General features: G+C 39.0%; 1 protein-coding gene across 10 annotated transcripts in view; it reads left to right on the top strand.

Annotated features, from left to right (window-relative positions):
• The window catches only part of LOC105355226 (NACHT, LRR and PYD domains-containing protein 12-like), a 354920-nt gene extending 335697 nt beyond the window's left edge, over positions 1–19223 (top strand). For all 10 annotated transcript variants that reach the window (XM_023961922.1, XM_023961925.1, XM_023961923.1 and 7 more), the window contains 4 exons: positions 2238–2414; positions 8203–8379; positions 14933–15109; positions 18995–19223. In XM_023961922.1, coding sequence (XP_023817690.1) covers positions 2238–2414; positions 8203–8379; positions 14933–15109; positions 18995–19208 — 745 coding nt within the window. In that variant the 3' untranslated portion in view covers positions 19209–19223. The remainder of the gene's footprint in view (positions 1–2237; positions 2415–8202; positions 8380–14932; positions 15110–18994) is intronic.
• The last annotated feature ends 381 nt before the right edge of the window (positions 19224–19604 follow it).

Below are 19604 nucleotides of genomic sequence, written 5' to 3'. Positions count from 1 at the left end.
CTACCGAGGAAAATCAAAGAAAGAAGGAGAGTTTTGGTGAAGAGAAAAGAAAGAGTTGAGTACATCTGCAGAGGCAGATCTGTAGCTGCATACCGGTTTAATGTCAGGCAATATTTTCAAGGACCGCCGTCTACCAGGTTGAAGTTGCTGCCTGATGGTTTATTTTATTTTATTTCCCAGTTTCTTTAAAATCTAATTTTCACAATAAAAGTGGCTATACAGTGGCACAGTGATTAGCGCTCCTGCCTCACATCAAAAAGGCCCCCGGGTTCAAGTCCTGGCTGGGGGACCTGAAACAGAACATCAGTGGGGGACTTTTCTGTGTGGAGTTTTGTGTTCTCCCCGTGCATGCATTGGTTTTCTCTGGGGGGCTCCAACTTCCTCCCACCATTCAAAAAATGCAAAAAATACGTGCCGGCAAGATGCACAATAAGAGTGTTTGAGATCACCCAGGTGAACGCAACTCTGTGCAGATCACCTGGTGTGTGACTTATGTTTTTGTTTTTGCTGCAATGCCACCTGTGAATAATCACAAAGACTTAGCAGGACAGGGGTGCAGGCAAGGCGCCAACCTACGCGAACGCAGCTGGATTTTTTGGACCAACTGACTGTGAGCTGCCCTGATGACTACAAACCAATGCATTGTGGGAAAAGGTGTCCTGACAGTTCTTGTAGTTAAAGTGATTAATTAAAATACATTAAAACACCTATTGAGCAGAACCAAGGGCCAAGGACAGGGACCAGAACCCACACTGCAAGGATACAGACACCCCCAGGCTCAGATGTGATGTGATCCCTGGCTTATGGTCTTGCCAAAGGACTCAGGGATCCCTCTCCATGAGAGGGACCCGCCTGGCTCAAGAAGCCAGCACCCAAGGTACATGGCCCCCGTTGCCGAGGGCCCAGCACCCCCTGCCAGGGATAGGGCAGGGGACTGATGGTCTGAGGTCCCAACTTCCCTGTGAAATGTATGTGAGTGTGTGTGTTTGTGAGCGTGTGTGTGCATGTTGGAGTGTGTATTTTGAGGGGTAAAGAGTGTGTGTACTCAAGGGTGCAGTTGATGGGCAGGGGCACTGAGAGGACATTTCCTGATTACTTACAGTGCTGTCCAAACCCCCAGTCATGATCAGCTAGGCTGAGCAGACCCAGATGCTGGAACTCGGAAGGAACACTGAAGAATGAAATGGATAATTAACAGATTTATTGTTCGAGAAGGTTGTGATGATGGGACCAGGTAATGCACCATAGAGGGGCAACGAGCTGGCACTGAATGCTGAAGAAGGTTCCTCTTACGTAGAACTGGCAGGTGATGAGGTTGGTGCCAACAGCTGGGTCCAATCTGAAAAGCAGAGCAGAGAAGGGAGGGGGGAGGAGAGGACTCCCGGAGGCACCATGACACCCCCTCCCCACCAAGGGGCCCTAAGTGACTATGGTGCAGTTAAAATTGGGAAAGGGAGACCTCTAACACAACAAAATACTACGTCTTGCTGGAAAGGCCACAAAATCAGATTTTAGTATCGTCAAGGCTTTTCCATTGTGGACAACCCCCAAAGTTGGAGAGGCAATTGGATGATCTTTAATAAAAACCCGAAGTCATAAGTCCAATATTGTGAGAGTGATGGGCATAACCGAAACATCTGAATTAAAGAGGCGGGTGATTGGTGACAACGATCACATTCACAATTAATATCTGGGTACATCCGAGAGAGTCGAGATTTAGTCCAATGTCTTCGGTGCAAAATCTTACAACGAAATAATCCGTGTTTGGCGCACAATGAGAAGCTATGAACCAGCTATTGAAAAAAATGGCCAGGTTTCACATACGTACTGCTAATCTAGCATTTCTTAAATGAAAGATTTAGATTAAATCAAAATCAATTAGGTTCTAAATCATCATGTTTTTTGGTTCCATAAATCAAATTGATTTTCCAACTGTCAGTTCAATCTGCATTTCTGACATGCATCTTTTAAAATATATTTAGTAATTAACAATTCAGGATGATAAATGACATTTCAATTCCTTGTCTGTTTTAAATTCATTTTAAAGCCATTTCTAATCTATTGCATTTTCATTTACCATCAAGATTTTGGTTCTAAATCCAAGAGAAATTGCTAAACAGTAAAAATGTAATCTGTCTTCTATCAGGGCGGGTCCCACCTTACTGAATTTACCAAATTCCTGAACTTCCAGCTGCATCACTGCTCCTGAACACGTTTTTTTTTTAATCTGATTGCAGGTTGAAGAACTGCAGTTTGTCAGAGATCAGCTGTGAAGCTCTGGTCTCAGCTCTGAAGAAAAACCCGTCCAATCTGACAGAACTGGACCTGAGTAACAACAGAAACCTGCAGGATTCAGGAGTTCTTCATCTGTGTGGTTTTCTGGAGAGTCCAGACTGCAGACTGCAGACTCTGAGGTCAGACTTCATGTTTCAGTTGTGTTCAGATCAATATGATAGCAAAGTTGTGTTGACACTAAACTGCAGACATGAGGGATCATGCCCTTTATCTCTCTGCTGGGATCTCAAATACTAAATGCAGAGCTTCGATTCCTGGGTGTGGCTAAATAAGCATGTTTTCCAAAGATTTAAATTTTTACATGATTGTATCCCAGTTTTTTTTATTCAGGAAAAGATTAAGATGAACAAAATTAAGAATATACTGGGTATATTTTAACAATATTTAATAAAGAACTAAATGCTAAATGCTATTTTATAGTCAGTACGCTGCCCCTCAGAGATCAGTGGTCTAGAGCGTCAGAATATCTCAGTCTTAGGCTCCTTCTGAGGATGTTCCTCTGTGTGGATCGCTTTCCATGTGAACAAGAGTCTTAGAGTCAGAAACTGGACTTTAATGTTCATTCAATGTTGACACTTAGATTTAGATAAATGGATGGTACTTCTTTTATTGTCACTGCTACAACATTTCAAAAAGCACTCTTAGGTAGGAGCATCATTTATCCATCAAAACAACAATTGACCTTGAAAAGGTCAATTAAAAAAGGAAAATAAATAGTGCATTATTCATAGAAAACAAGCCATGAGAACCAATTGTAAACTGGTAGAGAAAGGCACTAAAAAGAAACTTTGAAAAGAAAAATAGAATAAAAGGAAAAATAAATATAATTAAAGCTGCAAGCGGTGTTGTATGGCCCGCAGATGCAACCCGCCTTCCACGTCCAAGTTTTACGCACCACGGCCGCCCTCCACACCCTTACCGACCTCACCGCCCTCACCGGCCTCACTGCCCTCACCGCCCACCTTTGATCAAGACTAGTCAAGGCTGCATTTGCTAATTGTTAATCATGCTAATCATGCCAATGTGGCCTAAAGTACTAGCTTTGCGATCAGCATCATCAACTGTCTCAGAAAAACACATTGCTCAAAATGCTAACAATGCTAACTATGCTAGCTATGCTTATGTGGCTAAAAGTGCTAGCATTGCGATCTGCATCATCAACTGTCTCAGAAAAACACATTGCTCAAAATGCTAATTAGGCTAACTATGCTAGTTGTGCTAATATAGTTAAAAGTGCTAGCATAGTTATCAGCATCATCAACTGACTCAGCAAAACACATTGCTCAATTGGCTATTTAAGTCATGAGTTGTTAAAAAAAACACTTTTTTCAAAATGGTGGCTTTTCTTTTGATTTTATCTTCAAAGCAACCATTTTGTGTTTTGGTCGCCTGGGGATGAAGTTTTCGTGTTTATGTGGCGCTAAGGGGGCTTTTTTTTTAAAATGCAAGATGGCGGCTTTTTCCCAAGGTCAAAGGTCAACGACACTTCCGTGGTGTTTGTAGACTGGAGCTGGCAGCTAGTGTGTGCAATTGCGTGAAAATCGCTCAAACAAACGTGTCCTTTTCCCATTTCATTGGAAAACACAAAAATCGGCAATTCTCAGAGTTCGCCACAAATGGCCGCCAAGCAGCAGGTCGTGTGGCCGTTCCATAATGATTTCAAAACATCTTTGGGATATCCCCAACACGTGTGTTTTGGTTTCGTAACTGTATTTTGAAGTACATGTTTTTCAGCCCATTCATTTTTTTCTACGGGATCGCTGGCTGTGATGTCATCGTCTTCGGTGGGGTGACGTTGACTTTGTGAAAAATTCATTTTCAATTTATCCCAGGTGTGTGCACATTTTGGTGACTTTTTGAGCATGCGGGGGTCACATTTTTGCTGAAAGGCGCCGAAATCGTTCCACCTGCGAAAACAATATGGTCCTTGCAGTGAGTGACTGCTGCTGCGGGCCGTAATAATAAGGTGGACAAAACAAAAATGTTAAAACTGTTCAAAATTTTTGATTTACCATTATTGTATTTTTTTGTTTAAATAATATTTAAAATACAAGAACTTGTAAAAGCATTTGTTGATTAGTTTTACACAGTAATAGAGTTTGTGAATTTTAATTTTGTTTTATTGTCATTGACCTGTTTTTCCATTTCCAACCTGTTTTTGGGGTGAAAGAGTTTTTATTGTTTTAAAGCAGAACTTGGAAATTGCATTTTTGCAATTCATGGAAATTATTTATATTGAAAAACAAAGGTAGAGATTTTCTATTGTTTTATGCTGCAATTATAGAGTTGGTAACAGTTTCGGTGCTCTGTGAAGTGGGGGTGGTATCTGGACTGCACATGCATCTTCAAAAAACACTGAGCACAAATTCTTTCTGCCATTGAAAAGCCGCTGCCGGCTCTGCTTTATTTCACGTCCATGGCGGAGGACCACTTCCGCCAACAGGAGTGTTTATTGAGGCCCGGGTCGCCCCGGGTGCGTCCTTGAATGACAACAAAACAGACACCCCGTGTGACCCAGCCATCCTGCCATGGTGCCTGCTTCCAGATCTGCAATTCCTGTCCAAGATATCCGAGTCCACTGATCCTATGCCCTGATGCACGCACTGTTCGAGTCCTGTCCATGGAACAGGGGCCACCAATTGCTCAGTTGTGGTTAAGGCAGCCAAGATTTGGAAATGTCACCCCCATTACACAGTTCACAGCAGAGCATGAGACACGGATGTTGCATTTGTGTTGTACCACTTCAATCTCAAGCTGTGGTAAGAGTTACCGTTTGCAGATGTTGAACTACTAGTTGATTAGCATGTAGCCTTTGGGGTTTTTCGCAGTTAGCCTGTGGGTTTCAAGAAAGTTTTCAACACATTATGTGTGTTGTTTGAACTTTGCTGTTTTCAATTGTTCAGTGTGAAAATTTGAAGTGTGAATAACTGTTGCCAAACAAAAGTAGCTCTCTAACTGTTTCATTATGCAAAAGTAGCTCAGTGAGCAGAAAAGGTTCGAGACCCCTGCTCTCAAACAAGAAATTCAAATGAATGGATAAAACAAAAAACGATCTATCGACCGGCCCTAAGGCCAGATTTAATTACACACCAGGCTGGATGTGGCCCTCGAGCCTTGAGTTTTACACAAATATCCTAAAGAATTTTTGGGACCAGAAAAAGGAATTTTGGGAGCAGCAGAACCAGCAGAACCCCTTAGACTACCAGCAGAATCATCTAAAAGCAGACTTGCCAGAGTTTTTCCTGGTACTGATCCTGTGTAAAATGTAATCTCGGCCCTGCAAATCTTACCCATATGTTTTTGACATGCCCGTCGCTTTCTGACTTCTGGGAATCTGTATTTGACTCTTTATCCTCTGTCTGTAACGTCAAAGTACACCGATCCCCAATGACAGCCCTTTTTGGTATACCTCCGGACAATCATTCTCTCCCTCCTTGGTTAGAGGACCTTATTGCCTTTCTGACACTACTTGCCTGTCGGACTGTCCTGATGCACTGGAAAGATCTTCGCCCACCCACTCACTCAAAGTGGATAAAAGACTCTCTTTCTTTTATTAAGCTGGAAAAAATCAGACATTCTCTTAATGGTACTGCATGTAAATTCTCTGAAATTTGGTCACCTTTCTTAGAGCATGTCATGTCCTTGACCTTAGAAACGACCCAGTGAACTTTCAGGTACATTAACAAGGTGTGCAGTGTCTCTGCTGTTCATAGATTGGTAGCACAGTATATTGTTTGTAAGATTTTATTCATTCATTTGTGTACCTTTTTGTTCCCTTTTTCTTTTCTTTCTTTGCAATTGTGGTTTTGAATTGTTTTTTGTTTTTCTTATTTTGAAAAATGTATAAATAAATCATACATAAAAAAGAATCATCTAAAACCCTTAGACTACCAGCAGAATCATCTGAAACCCTTAGACTACCAGTAAAACAAGCAGAAACCCTTAGACCAGGGGTCGGCAACCCAAAATGTTGAAAGAGCCAAATTGGACGAAAAAAACAAAATACAAATAAGTCTGGAGCCGCAAAATATTAAAATTCCTATTTAAGCCTTATAATGAAGGCAACACATGCAATATGTATCTATATTAGCCTACTATCAAAATGACTAAGTTGCTACAAATACATAATGGGCATTAACGATTAAATGTTTATTTGCCCTGCAGTGCATTCTGCGGAGAACGACGCGTCACGTGACTGCTCTGTTGTGCAAGTTTAACTACATAACAATATCAATGAATTATGTTTCATTGCTTTGATAAAATTAAAGAAATGTACTAAAGTAATCCGATTTTTTATGTCATTTTTATTTTGAGGATTTGAACAAAAAAACAACAAAATGAAACGTGCATGACTTGCCCCTCTGGGAACCAAACATAGTGCAATAAAACGCAGCCTGCGTTTATAAAAAAGAAAACAGCAGCCTTTTGAAAAGGTAAAGTATATAAAATCAAATTAATACAGTTATGTTTGATTTCTGTGCAAATGCCAAGCAAGTCAGTGCAAGGGTAAAACGCAGCAGCATCCTCTTCTTTCTCTGTACATCTCTAGCAAAGACAGTCAGCTTGTGCTCGAATGACAGAACAGCTTCAAGCATTTGCGGCGCCTGGAGACTTTCGTTCAGCTTGTTCAGGTGGCTTGTCACAGTCATATCAACCAAAAAGTGCAGCTTTTCGAGCCACTCAGTGTCTTCCAGTTGCGGGTAGTTCAGGTCTTTGCTTTTCAGGAATGTTTTATCCTGTTCTAAACAGATGACAAAATGACGCAAAACGTCACCATCGGACTGTGTTGTGTAGCAGGAGATCAGAATATTCGCTTTCAACTTCATCAAGCAATGCACGGAACTGACGGTGGTTCAATTTACATCAGCCACCTGCCTAAACGGTCCACTGAAAGTTTAATCATGTGCATTTTAGGTCTGTTAGTAGCAGGGGATTGTGGGACGCAGTCTCCTGATCTAATGAGGGCTCAGCATTAAACTGTTTGCCCATATTTCTTTTCAAATGGCAGTTTTGTTGTCCCACCTTCGTTTATTCTTCCTGTTATGTTTGTTTCTTTTTGTTGCCCCATGAGTGTGGGAGGGGGAGAGGTGGATGATTAACAGCAGAACCATTAGCAGCTCCTCTTCAGGGCCACATACAGACATTTTAGGCACCGTGGATCCTTATTTTTTTCAAATAATAGCATCTAGAGATGTCAGGAAATGCTTTTAGAAGAGACTCCAACCTGAAATTTTCTAAATGTGCTTTTTGTTCTTCTGATCTGAAAGGAACCAGCAACAATTTTCTTAAATCTTTATCCTCTGTAAAATCTCTGCATGAGGTTTAAACTTTCTTTTTTCTTTTGATTTTGTGGTGGATCCTTTAACATGTCATAAAGCTTTTCCAATGGAATTTTGTTTTTACCCATAATGCAAAGTGATCTTCAGTTCTCAAAAAACAATTCACTTTGCAATGTGATTAAGTCATTTAAACATGCATTTTACAATTTAGGATTTAAGATGAAGAAATGCAATTTAATCTGACATTTTTGAAATCGAAGCAAAATCCATTGGATTTTAAAAAATTTTTTTGCTCCATAATTTTGATACAAATTAATTTTCCAACTGTCAGTTCAATCTGCATTTCTGCCATGCATTTTAAAAATGTATTTAGTAATTCATAATTCATGATGATAAATAACATTTCAATTCCTCGTTTATTTTAACTTCATTTTAAAGTCAATTAAAATCCACTGCATTTTCATTCATGATCATGTTTTTGGGTCCAAATCCAAAAGAAATGAGCAAACAGTGAAAATATCATCTGTCAGTCTGTCATCAGGGCGGGTCCCACCTGACTGAATGGACCAAGTTCCTGGACCTCCAGCTGCATCACTGCTCCTGAACACACTTTTCTGTCTGATTGCAGGTTGAAGGACTGCAATTTGTCAGAGAACAGCTGTGAAGCTCTGGTCTCAGCTCTGAAGAAAAACCCATCCAACCTGATAGAACTGGACCTGAGTGTGAACCTGAACCTGCAGGATTCAGGAGTTCTTCATCTGTGTGGTTTTTTGGAGAGTCCAAACTGCAGACTGCAGACTCTGAGGTCAGACTCCATGTTTATGATGAGTACAGATGACTGACTGATGACATCACTACAGAATGACAATCTTACATTAATGTGATTCGTTTGTTCTCGTTGTTTTGAATTTACTTAGTTGACATTTTTTTATAATTTTCCTAAATTAGCATAATATTTAATTGTTATGCAGGTGATTAAAAAGGGCAGAACATATTTGTGTTATTCTTAAATGGAGGATTCTTAAATTCTTAAATGGAGGATGCAAAAGGAAGAGTGAGAGAAGAAAATGATGATGTCATGAGGAAAAGACGGTACACTTGGGGCAGTGCTGCAGAGATGAAACGTTAAGAAAGTGCGTTAAGTAAAACTAAAATTTACAATTTAGGATTCAAAATAAAGAAACACAATTTAATCTGACATTTTTTAAATCAAAGCTTATAATCTAAGCAAAATCTAATGGATTTTAAATTGTTATGTTTTTGGGTTCCATAATTCAAATGCTAACATTTCCAAAAGGTAATATTTTATGTGACAATATTAATATAGATTTGTTAAACCCAATCAAACACATCATGACAGAGGATTTTACACATGCAATGTACAGTTTAGGCCAATATCCATTAATCAACAGACCAAGCAGAATAACAACAAATAGTGCGACCTTGATAGACAACATATTCACAAACTGCCTAGAAAACAGAATAAAAAGTGGATTGCTGATTACTGACATTAGTGACCGCCTCCTGTATTAGCAAACTTTGAATGTGTTTGTAGAGAAATAAAACAAAAAAGGCAAGTAGTTTACAAAAGAAAACTAATAGAGGAATAAATAAATGCATTCAAATCAGAACTACAAGCACAAATTTAGAAAACCCTGTATGAAAGCAATGATGTTAACTCAGCTTATGAAAGATTAATGCAGAGATTTACACCAATATATGACTAAAACTGCCCACTTACAAAATCCTGTAGTAGAAAGCATTTAACAAAAATACATGGATGAAAAATAGACTAAGAAATGCATGCATAAAAAGAACAGTTTATACAAACAATTTCTAAGACATAGAACTGTTGAAGCCGAACACTGATACAAAAACATAAAAACAGATTGACCAGTATCATGACAACATTCAAAAAAGACTATTATACAAAATATAAGACAAAAAAAATCAAATACTAAAGATTTTTTGACGGTTTTGAACAGTGTCATTAGAAAACACAGAGAAAACAGATTATCCAGACTTTTTTGCTAATAAAAATGAGATTTGCAACAATATTTAGGACATGACAAAGGATTTTAATTAATATTTTGTTAATAATAGGGGCAAAGTTAGCCAACAAAATTAACTGCAGTAATAAATCAGAAATGGAAACTTTTGAACACCACAATCAAGATAAATCTAAACTCAATCTATTTGAGACCCGTGGAAGCAAAAGAAATTCTAAAAAATTGTCAAAGAATAAAAAAAAACATCTACAGACTCTAACAAAATTAATATGATGGTGATAAAAAAGGTCATTGATTCCATTGTTGACCCGCTAACCTATATTTGTGATTTATCCTTTCCCCAAAAAATGAAAATAGCCAAAGTAATTCCATAACACCAATCAGGGGACAAACATCAACTCACAAATTACAGACCAGTGTCTTTACTCTGCCAATTCTCAAACATACTTGAAAAAGTGTTCCTCACAAGGCTGAAAAACTTTGTTGAGAAACATAAACTAATGTCAGAAAAACAGTATGGTTCCAGAAAAAATAGATCAACATCCATTGCAATTATGCAACTAACTGAAGAAATAATAAATGGCACAGATAATGAGGAGTTCACAGTAGGAGTTTTCATCGATCTGAAAAAGGCTTTTGACACTATTGATCATAAAATTTTAGTAAATGTTGGAAAATATAATCTGTCGCTTTGAGATTACTTTCCTTTGTTGCATGTTCAATAAAGTCGAGAAGAAGAAAACCACGGGATTCGGCCGGATTAAGTTTATTAAATTTATTCCCTAACAATATTTCTAAAAACAGAGTAAAACAAAATAAAACAGATCGATCTGGGTGTCCAAAATCAAGGCCTGCAATACGCAAGAGGTTACATTCCGAATTCACATGCAGCTTGTCTGGAGACACAGGAAAATTCCTTGAGTTCAGACTTTTAAGCATGTGGTCAGAACATCCTCCCCCGGGAGCAAGATGGCCGCCGAATCTCCGCCTCTGGTCGCTGGAGATTGGCTGACAGAGAAGCCCGCCTACTTCCTTCAGCCCATGTTAGGAGTTACAGCATTTGGTCCTAGCTTCCTGCTTCAAACGTCCAGGGGGGTTATTTCAAAGACGGACCACTGTCCGACCACCAACAGTGTCCCCATGGGGGTCCAGCACCGTCGCCCTGATCCTTCTCCGCAGGCAATCAGTCCCAACTCTTTGTCCTTTTCATGTGAGTTGACACCTTCAGGGGGTTCCCATAAATTGAGTTGAATCCTGGAGACAATTTAATTCTGGTCCATGTCAGATCTACAGTTAAGGCTTCCAGATGGTCTTAGACGATCAAAGACTGTTTTCTCCTGAAGGGGGTTGGAGGTTGGAGCTGCATTCCTGAAGCCCCTCACATATGCAACTTAAAGAAGCTTCTTCAAGGTTCAAATGATGTTAAAGCACACACTTCAGCAAATGACTTATCTTCAATGTAATAAAATTTAAGACTGCAAACCCTAATGAATTTACCAAAAAATATAAATTCCTTCATAAACAAACTGGAAAAACATGGAATATGAGGACCAGCATTAAAATGGTTAAACAGCCACATTAAAGCAGGCCGCAGTTTGTTCAACTAGAACATTGTAAATCATCCCTACTAAATTTAAGATGTGGAGTACCACAAGGGTCAATCTTAGGTCCAACACTGTATATCCTGACTCTAAATGGTGTCAGATACACTAATACTTTTTTATGTCAACGCCACACTGTATGTACAGGGGAGAATCTCAAAGAAGTTGTAAAAATAATAAATACAGTGAAATTAAAACAATGGTTCGACAGAAATAAACTTTCACCTAATGTCAACAAAACTAAATTCATGATTTTTGGAAAACACGATATTCTTGCTGATTTATAAATAAAAGTTGCTATTGATAATCATGTGGTGGAAAAGTGAATGAAATTGAGTTCCTTAGAGTAAATATGGACGACAAAATAAGCTGGAAGCCACAAATAAAGCAAGTAGGAGCTAAAATAATTTATTGTTCTTCTTGAACTCTCATGTGTCTACATTTGCAGATATTCTATTTCTTATTAACATAAAAGCAAATGATGCAGTGTGGATTTGAAATATGAAACCTGCATTCAGTTGTCATGACTCTGACTTTAACTTCAGTTCTTGCCATTTTAGTTCGCTATGGTGGTTCTTAAAAACCTCGTCATCCTCTTCCTACCTCTCACTCATGGTGCAGAAAGAATTAAACATAACAGGATAAAATAACAATACACAGTAAAGCAGCTACATCTAAACACATTTGGTCAAAAACCCACACTTAAAGGCAAATCTGACCAGACAGGCAAAGGGAATGGTATCCCACAATTCCTTGCAGCAGCACCACAGTTACACCTACTTCATTGAATTAATTTGAATGAAAGTAAAACTATTTATCTTAACTGCAGCAAATAATAAAGTTAGATCAATGTAAAAATGTATCTTTGTTTATCTTTCCAACATCAATATGTCGTCTTATCACCCTCTCATGGTGGAAAAGGTATTATCTGAGCTTCTTTATACACTAAATTATCTTTAAATGGCCACGCCATGCTCCTTCACCTCTCTGAAAACAAACTGACCTTCAACTAAACCTGCTCCAGAACAGGTTTTGTTCAGAGCATGAGTTGCTATGGGAACTAAGCATACCCTGAAACATACCTCCATTTTTGGAACCGTAAGCGGTGGTTGTACACTTGTAACACTCTTCAATTTCTCAAAGTATTACACACAACAAACAAACAAACAAAAAAAATCCACAACCAATATGACTCAATTTTTTTTAAACAGTCTCAGGTATTCAACCCCACACAAGCTTCCCCAGTTTTTTTCCCAATACACCCAAGTTTTTTCCTATATCTGTTCGTTATTTACAAAGTCACCGCCTATCTTGGCATCCTCCGCCCTCCATATGAAATCGGAGATCCAAGTGACCCGCGGGACATCGATGTTCCGTCCGTAGGATGAACGTACGCGGCTTACCGGCTCTGTCCACCGTTGATAGGGTTTTCAGTTATTCCAAGCATGTGGAGGTCTCCCCCGATTGCAGGAATAAATCCCCGAAAATTCCACCGATGCGGTTGGACTTCTCTCCGACGTCACAGTAATCCTCTGCAAGTACGTGTCCTGCGGCTGTCAACTCTCTGTCTTTCCGCTTCACCTCCTCTTAATTTGTATTTCACCTGGTCCCAGGAAGTCCCCAGGTAGCCATATTTGTAGTCCAGAGTCTCCTGATCATGTAGTTTCCATACCCCTGTTATCCAACATATACTCCAAACGAAATAAACATATAGCCAGGACTATAGTAACCAGGGTTAACACAGGGAAGTCAACACCGAATTTTCTCTTTTTTTCAGTAAATAGACAACTCCAAATATATATTTACATATGTGGCAATGCTACACACTTCTTTAGCCTCACATTTACCGTGGGAGCTAGCATGCTTTCTGGAATACCCTCAGATGGGGAGGCACAGTTGTAACTTTTGAGATTAAAATTCCAGAGATCTGCATATGAATTCTGGCTTTTTTTCTTGAATAGCTCCCAAATCATGTGACCCAATCACATAAAATGTATGCTGAACTGTGTCACTGGCACTATAACATCAGACACAACATTTTATTTTGCCATCATACATGATGCCAATTTTATATGAATATTTAAATTAAAATTCCAGTTTGGACATGAATTCTGGCATTTATTATTATAGCTTCCTAACCACGTGACCCAACGAGTCCAACCGTGTCCTGATTTGTTGCACTGACATCCCAACATAAAACACACCAAACTATTCTGAATTCCTAGATAATGAATATTTTATATGAATTTTTATATTGAAATTTCAGGGGTTGGCATTCGAATTCTGGTAATTGTTTTCAATAGCTCCCAAATCACTTGACCCAGTGATATAAAATGTGTGCTGAAAAGTGCCACTGGCATCCCAACATCAGACACATAAAGAAAATAAAGAGGTGTGTGTTACGACCCCTGGTCTTTTCTGCATGTTTTGCGTGTATGTGTACTTATACTTGAGTTTTAGCTCCTGCAGAGATTCAGGTTCTCCACAGCTGCTGACCAATTTCAAATCTGTTGACTGTTTTTCTTTTTTTTCGTTTGCTCTATGAAACGCAAATCTGTAAGAGAGAAACAAAATTCAGTAACTATTTTTTGATTTTCTTTTTTATGACTTTTACACATTTAAACCCTGGTCACAAGTTATTTTAGAGTAGCTAGTCAACAAATCCTGTTTTCATAATTGAATTCAAACTGGGGTAAGTAAAAGAACGGGCGCCGTTCAATTGAGATTGGAACAAGCGTTGCACATACCTGAAATCACAGAAAGGCTCCAAAACTGATGGAAAGACATGTTGGCGACACCAAATACGTGCAGCCAAGATGCACAATAAGCGTGTTTGAGATCAACCAGGTGAAGGCAACTCTGCGCAGATCACCTGGTGTGTGACGTATGTTTTTGTTTTTGCTCCAACGTCACCTGTCAATCATCACAAAGACTTAGCGGGAAAGGGGTGTGAGCAAGGCGCCACCCTGAGTGAACCCAGCTGGATTTTTTGGACCCACTGTGACTCTGTGACACTCACTGACTGTGAGCTTCCCAGATGACTACAAACCAATGCATTGTGGGAAAAGATGTCCTGATAGTTCTTGTAGTTAAAGTGATCAATTAAAATCAATTGAAATACCTATTGAGCAGAACTAAAGACCAAGGACAGAGTCCAGAACCCAGACTACAGGGACACTGATACCCCCAGGCTCAGATGTGATGTGATCCCTGGCTCATGGTCTTGCCTGAGAACGCAAGGATTCCTCTCCATGAGAGGGTCTCTCCGGGCCCACGAAGCCAGCACCCAAGGGACACGGCCCCCGTTGAAGAGGGCCCAGCACCCCCTGCCAGGGATAGGGTAGGGTAGGGTTCCAACTTCCTTGTGAAGGCGACTGGCGGGCGGCTCGGGCTCAGAGTCTGGGGCAGGCGGCCAAGAGACAGGAATCAGATTGTGTCACTTAAACCTTGACATAAAATGCATTTCTGCCATGCATTTTTTAAAATGTTTTTAGTAATTAATAATTCATGATGATCAATGACATTTCAATTCCTTGTCTGTTTTAACTTCATTTCAAGTCATTTCTAATCTATTGCATTTTCATTCATGATCATGTTTTTGGGTCAAAATCCAAAAGAAATGAGCAAACAGTGAAAGTGTCATCCATCAGTCTGTCAACAGGTCGGATCCCACATGACTGATTTTACCAAGTTCCTGGACCTCCAGCTGCATCACTGCTCCTGAACACACTTTTCTGTCTGATTTCAGGTTGGAGAACTGCAGATTGTCAAAGAGCAGCTGTGAAGCTCTGGTCTCAGCTCTAAAGAAAAACCCGTCTAATCTGACACAACTGGACCTGAGCGTGAACCAGAACCTGCAGGATTCAGGAGTTCGTCATCTGTGTGGTTTTCTGGAGAGTCCAGACTGCAGACTGCAGACTCTGAGGTCAGACTCCATGTTTCAGTTGTGTTCAGATCAATATGACGACAAATTTGTGTTGACACTAAACTGCAGACATGAGGCACTTCCTCATCACTTCCTTTTTCTCTGCTGGGATCTCAAACACTAAATGGAGAGCTTCGATTTCTGGGTGTGGCCAAATTAGCATATTTTCCAAATATTTAAATTTTTACAGAGTTGCATCCTAGTTTTTTTATTCAGGAAAAGATTAAGATCAACAAAATAAAAAATAAACAAAGTACATGATTAACAATATTTGATAAAGACCTAAATGCAAATAGTAAAAAGAATTATGCTATAGTCAGTACGCTGCCCTTCAGAGATCAGTGGTCCAGAGTGTCAGAATCTCTCAGTCTTCTGTTCTCTCCAATGGTTAACTAGACTCCTTCTGAGGATGTTCCTCTGTGTGGATCAGTTTCCATGGGAACCAGAGTCTGGGAGTCAGAAACTGGACTTTAATGTTGAAATTAAACATTCATGAGTTACACTTAGATTTAGATAAATAGATGGTACTTCATTTGTTGTTGTCACTGGTACAACATTTTTAAAATTCCTCTTTGGTCAGAGCATCTTTTATACATCAAAACAACAATTTACCTTGAAAACATTAATGAAAAAAGATAAATAAAAAGTGCATTATTCATAGAAAACAAGCCATGAGAAGCAAATGTAACCTAGTAGAGAAAGGCTCTAAGAAAGAAGCATGTAAAGGAAAAAATAGAACTAAAGGAAAACGAAATATACTAATAAAATGGACAGTAAAAAATGTTAAAACTGTTCAAAGTTTTTGATTTAACATTATTGGATTTTGTTTTGTTTTGTTTGAAAAAGAAGAACTTGTAAACATTTGTTGATTAGTTTTACACATTAACAGAGTTTGTGTGTTTTCATTTTTTTTCATTGTCATTGACCTGTTTTCCCGTTTCCAACCTATTTTTGCGGTGAAAGAGTTTTTATTCTTTTAAAGCAGGACTTGAAAAGTGCATTTTTTTAATTCATGGAAATGATTTATATTGAAAAACAAAGGTAGTGAATCTGTATTCACATCTCTATTTTGTAATTATAAAGTTGGTAACAGTTTTGGTGCCTGGTGGAGTGTGGGTGGTATCTCGACTGCACATGCATCTTTAAAAACACTGAGAAAATATTATTTCTGCCCTCGGAAAGCCGCTGCCGGCTCCGCTTTCTCACGTCCATGGTGGAGGACCACATTGAGGCCCGGGTGCCTTCTTGATCGACAGCAAAACAGAGACACCCCGTGTGACCCAGCCATCCTGCCATGGTGCCTGGTTCCAGATCTGCAGTTCCTGTCCAGGATATCCAAGTCCACTGATGCCGTGCCCTGAAGCACGCACTGTCCAAGCCCTGTCCACGGAACAGGGGCCACCGATCCTTTAGCTGTGGTTAAGTCAGCCACGATTTGGAAATGTCACTGTTGTTACAAAATAAAATCTTTTCAATTCTTAATAGGTACTTCTACAAAAATAATATTAATACACAACAAAGCTATCTCTTGACAAAGATTTGTGTACTCTTATTGTGTAGTTTTTGAAATATTAGAACATAAATATAGTATTTTGCTTGGCTGTTAGCCTTTGGGTTTTTTGTGGGGTCATTCCACATTCTCTGCATATAATCTCTCTATTAGGATTAGTGTGTAGTAGCATTACAACAGAACCTTATTCTCACATCTAGTCCATTTCCGTCTGGTTCCCCAGCACCAGTTTTTCCCCTGACTTAGCCAACACATCTCTGTGAGATCAGGAATGTAAGTGAACTCTGAATCTGTCTCCTGCATAAAGGACTGAAACTGCCGGTGATTCAAACCTTTAGCTCAGTTAAAGTTTACAGTTTGTGTTCCAGAGCTCATTCCAATGTCCATCTTCAGGACTTTGCCACATAGTCCTAGTGGATGATGCAATGACCTGCTGTTAACTCACCAGTACACTTCTTCTTCTGCATCTTTACTCACATCCTTCCCACTAGTCCACTTTTTTCACCACACATAGCCGCTGCTCCAACAGTTGTTAGTGCAACAAGTTTGTTTCCTCAGCGTTCCACTTTGACATACATTTTAAAAATGAGCTTTGTTCCGTGCATCAATTTAACTGTGTGGGAAGTGAATGTTTTTAATTGAATAAATTGGGTGCGGCCTGAGAGGTAAGAGTGGAACCAGTTGAGAGGTATGTTTGCGACACCTGTGACGGAGAGTCTATCTAGGAGGATGGTACAAGAGAAAGGATCAAAGGCTGGGCTCAAATCGAGTAAGAGTTGGATGGAGAGTAGGCCAGAATTAGCAGTAAGGAGGAGGTCATTGGAGATTTTGAGGAGAGCTGTTTCTGTGCTGTGAAGGGGACGGAAACCAGACTGAAATTGTTCATATAAGTTATTCTGAGAAAGATGCATTTGAAGTTGTTCTGCAACAGTTTTTTCAAGAATTATGGAGATAAACGGAGGATTGGAAATGGGGAAAAAATTGTTTAAGTTTGATGGGTCTAATCCTGGTTTTTAAAGTATAGGAGTGACAGCAGCAGTATTCGGGTCGATATATCTTTGTGAATCTGCCTTTTCTGACATGAATGTCAGTAAGTCGAGGTTCAGAACCAGACTGATAGATGAGCATTTTAATGACTCCATCAGAGTAAACCTCAGTGGATACTATCTAGCTTGTAGCTCTCTGGTTAAATCTATGCAGTGCCAGACTTCTCACTGAACAAACCTTATATGAAAGTTAAGAAAGTTTTCAGCACACTATGTGTTTTGCTTTTACTTTGCTGTTTTTTTAATTGTTCAGTGTGAAAACTTTAAGTGTGAATAACTGTTTTCTAACATAAGTACCTCTCTGACTGTTTCATTATGTAAAAGTAGCTCAGTGAGCAGAAAATTTTGGAGACCCCTACTCTAAAAGAACTAATTCAAATGAATGGATAAAACAGAAAACGATCTATCGACCGTCTCTAAGGCCAGATTTTTACACACCAGGCTGGATGTGGCCCACGAGCCTTGAGTTTGACACAAATATCCTTAAGGATTTCTGGGCTCAGAAAAAGGAACTTTGGGAGCAGCAGAAACAGCAGAACCATCATCAGCTCCTCTTCAGGGCCACATTCAGACATTTTACGCCCTGTGGTTTTTCAAGGCCCATCTACAGTTTAGAGATGTCAGGAAAAGCTTTCAGTAGAGACTCCAACATGAAATTTTTTTAATGTGCTTTTTGTTCCTCTGATTTGAAAGGAACCAGCAACTTAAATCTTTGTCTTCTGTAAAAATCTCTGCATGAGGTTTAAACTTTCTTTTTTCTTTTGATTTTGTGTTGGATCCTTTAAAATGTCATAAAGCTTTTCCAATGGAAGTTTTTTACCCATAATTCAAAGTGATCTTCAGTTCTCAATAAACAATTCACTTTGCAATGTGATGAAGTCATTTAAACATGCATTTTACAATTTAGGAATTAATATTAAGAAATGCAATTTAATATGACATTTTTGAAATCAAAGCAAAATCCATTGGATTTCAAATTGTCCTATTTTTTTGTTCCATAATTTTAATGAAAATTAATTTTACAACTGTCAGTTCAATCTGCATTTCTGCCATGCATTTTAAAAATGTATTTAGTAATTCATAATTCATGATTATAAATTACATTTCAATTCCTCGTCTATTTTAACTTCATTTTAAAGTCAATTAAAATCCACTGCATTTTCATTCATGATCATGTTTTTGGGTCCAAATCCAAAAGAAATGAGCAAACAGTGAAAATGTCACCTCTCAGTCTGTCATCAGGGCGGGTCCCACCTGACTGAATGGACCAAGTTCCTGGACCTCCAGCTGCATCACTGCTCCTGAACACACTTTTCTGTTTGATTGCAGGTTGGAGAACTGCAGTTTGTCGAAGATCAGTTGTGAAGCTCTGGTCTCAGCTCTGAAGAAAAACCCGTCTAATCTGACAGAACTGGACCTGAGCGGGAACAAGAACATGAAGGATTCAGCATTTCTTCATCTGTGTGGTTTTCTGGAGAGTCCAAACTGCAGACTGCAGACTCTGAGGTCAGACTCCATGTTTATGATGAGTACAGATGACTGACTGATGACATCACTACAGAATGACAATGTTACATTAATGTGATTCGTTTGTTATTGTTGTTTTGAATTTACTTAGGTGAAAATTGTTTTATAATCTTGCTAAATTAGCATGATCTTTTTATTGTTATGCAGGTGATAAAGAGGGCAGAACATATTTGTATTATTCTTAAATTGATTGGAGGATGCATAAGGAAGAGTGAGAGAAAAGAAATGATGATGTCATGAGGAAAAGACGGTACACTCGGGGCAGTGCTGCAGAGATGAAACGTTAAGAAAGTACGTTAAGAAGTCCAAGGAAATCCTAGGTGTGTTAAGAATGAACAGAAAATTAGTTCAGAATAATATGTTTGTGGTTTTGAAAATTGTTAAGACTTTTACTATCTGAGCATGCTAGTCA

Source organism: Oryzias latipes, chromosome 2 (assembly GCF_002234675.1).
Source record: "Oryzias latipes chromosome 2, ASM223467v1".
In the NCBI taxonomy this organism is placed as follows: Eukaryota; Metazoa; Chordata; class Actinopteri; order Beloniformes; family Adrianichthyidae; genus Oryzias; species Oryzias latipes.
This window is presented reverse-complemented; position numbering and strand designations above follow the sequence as displayed.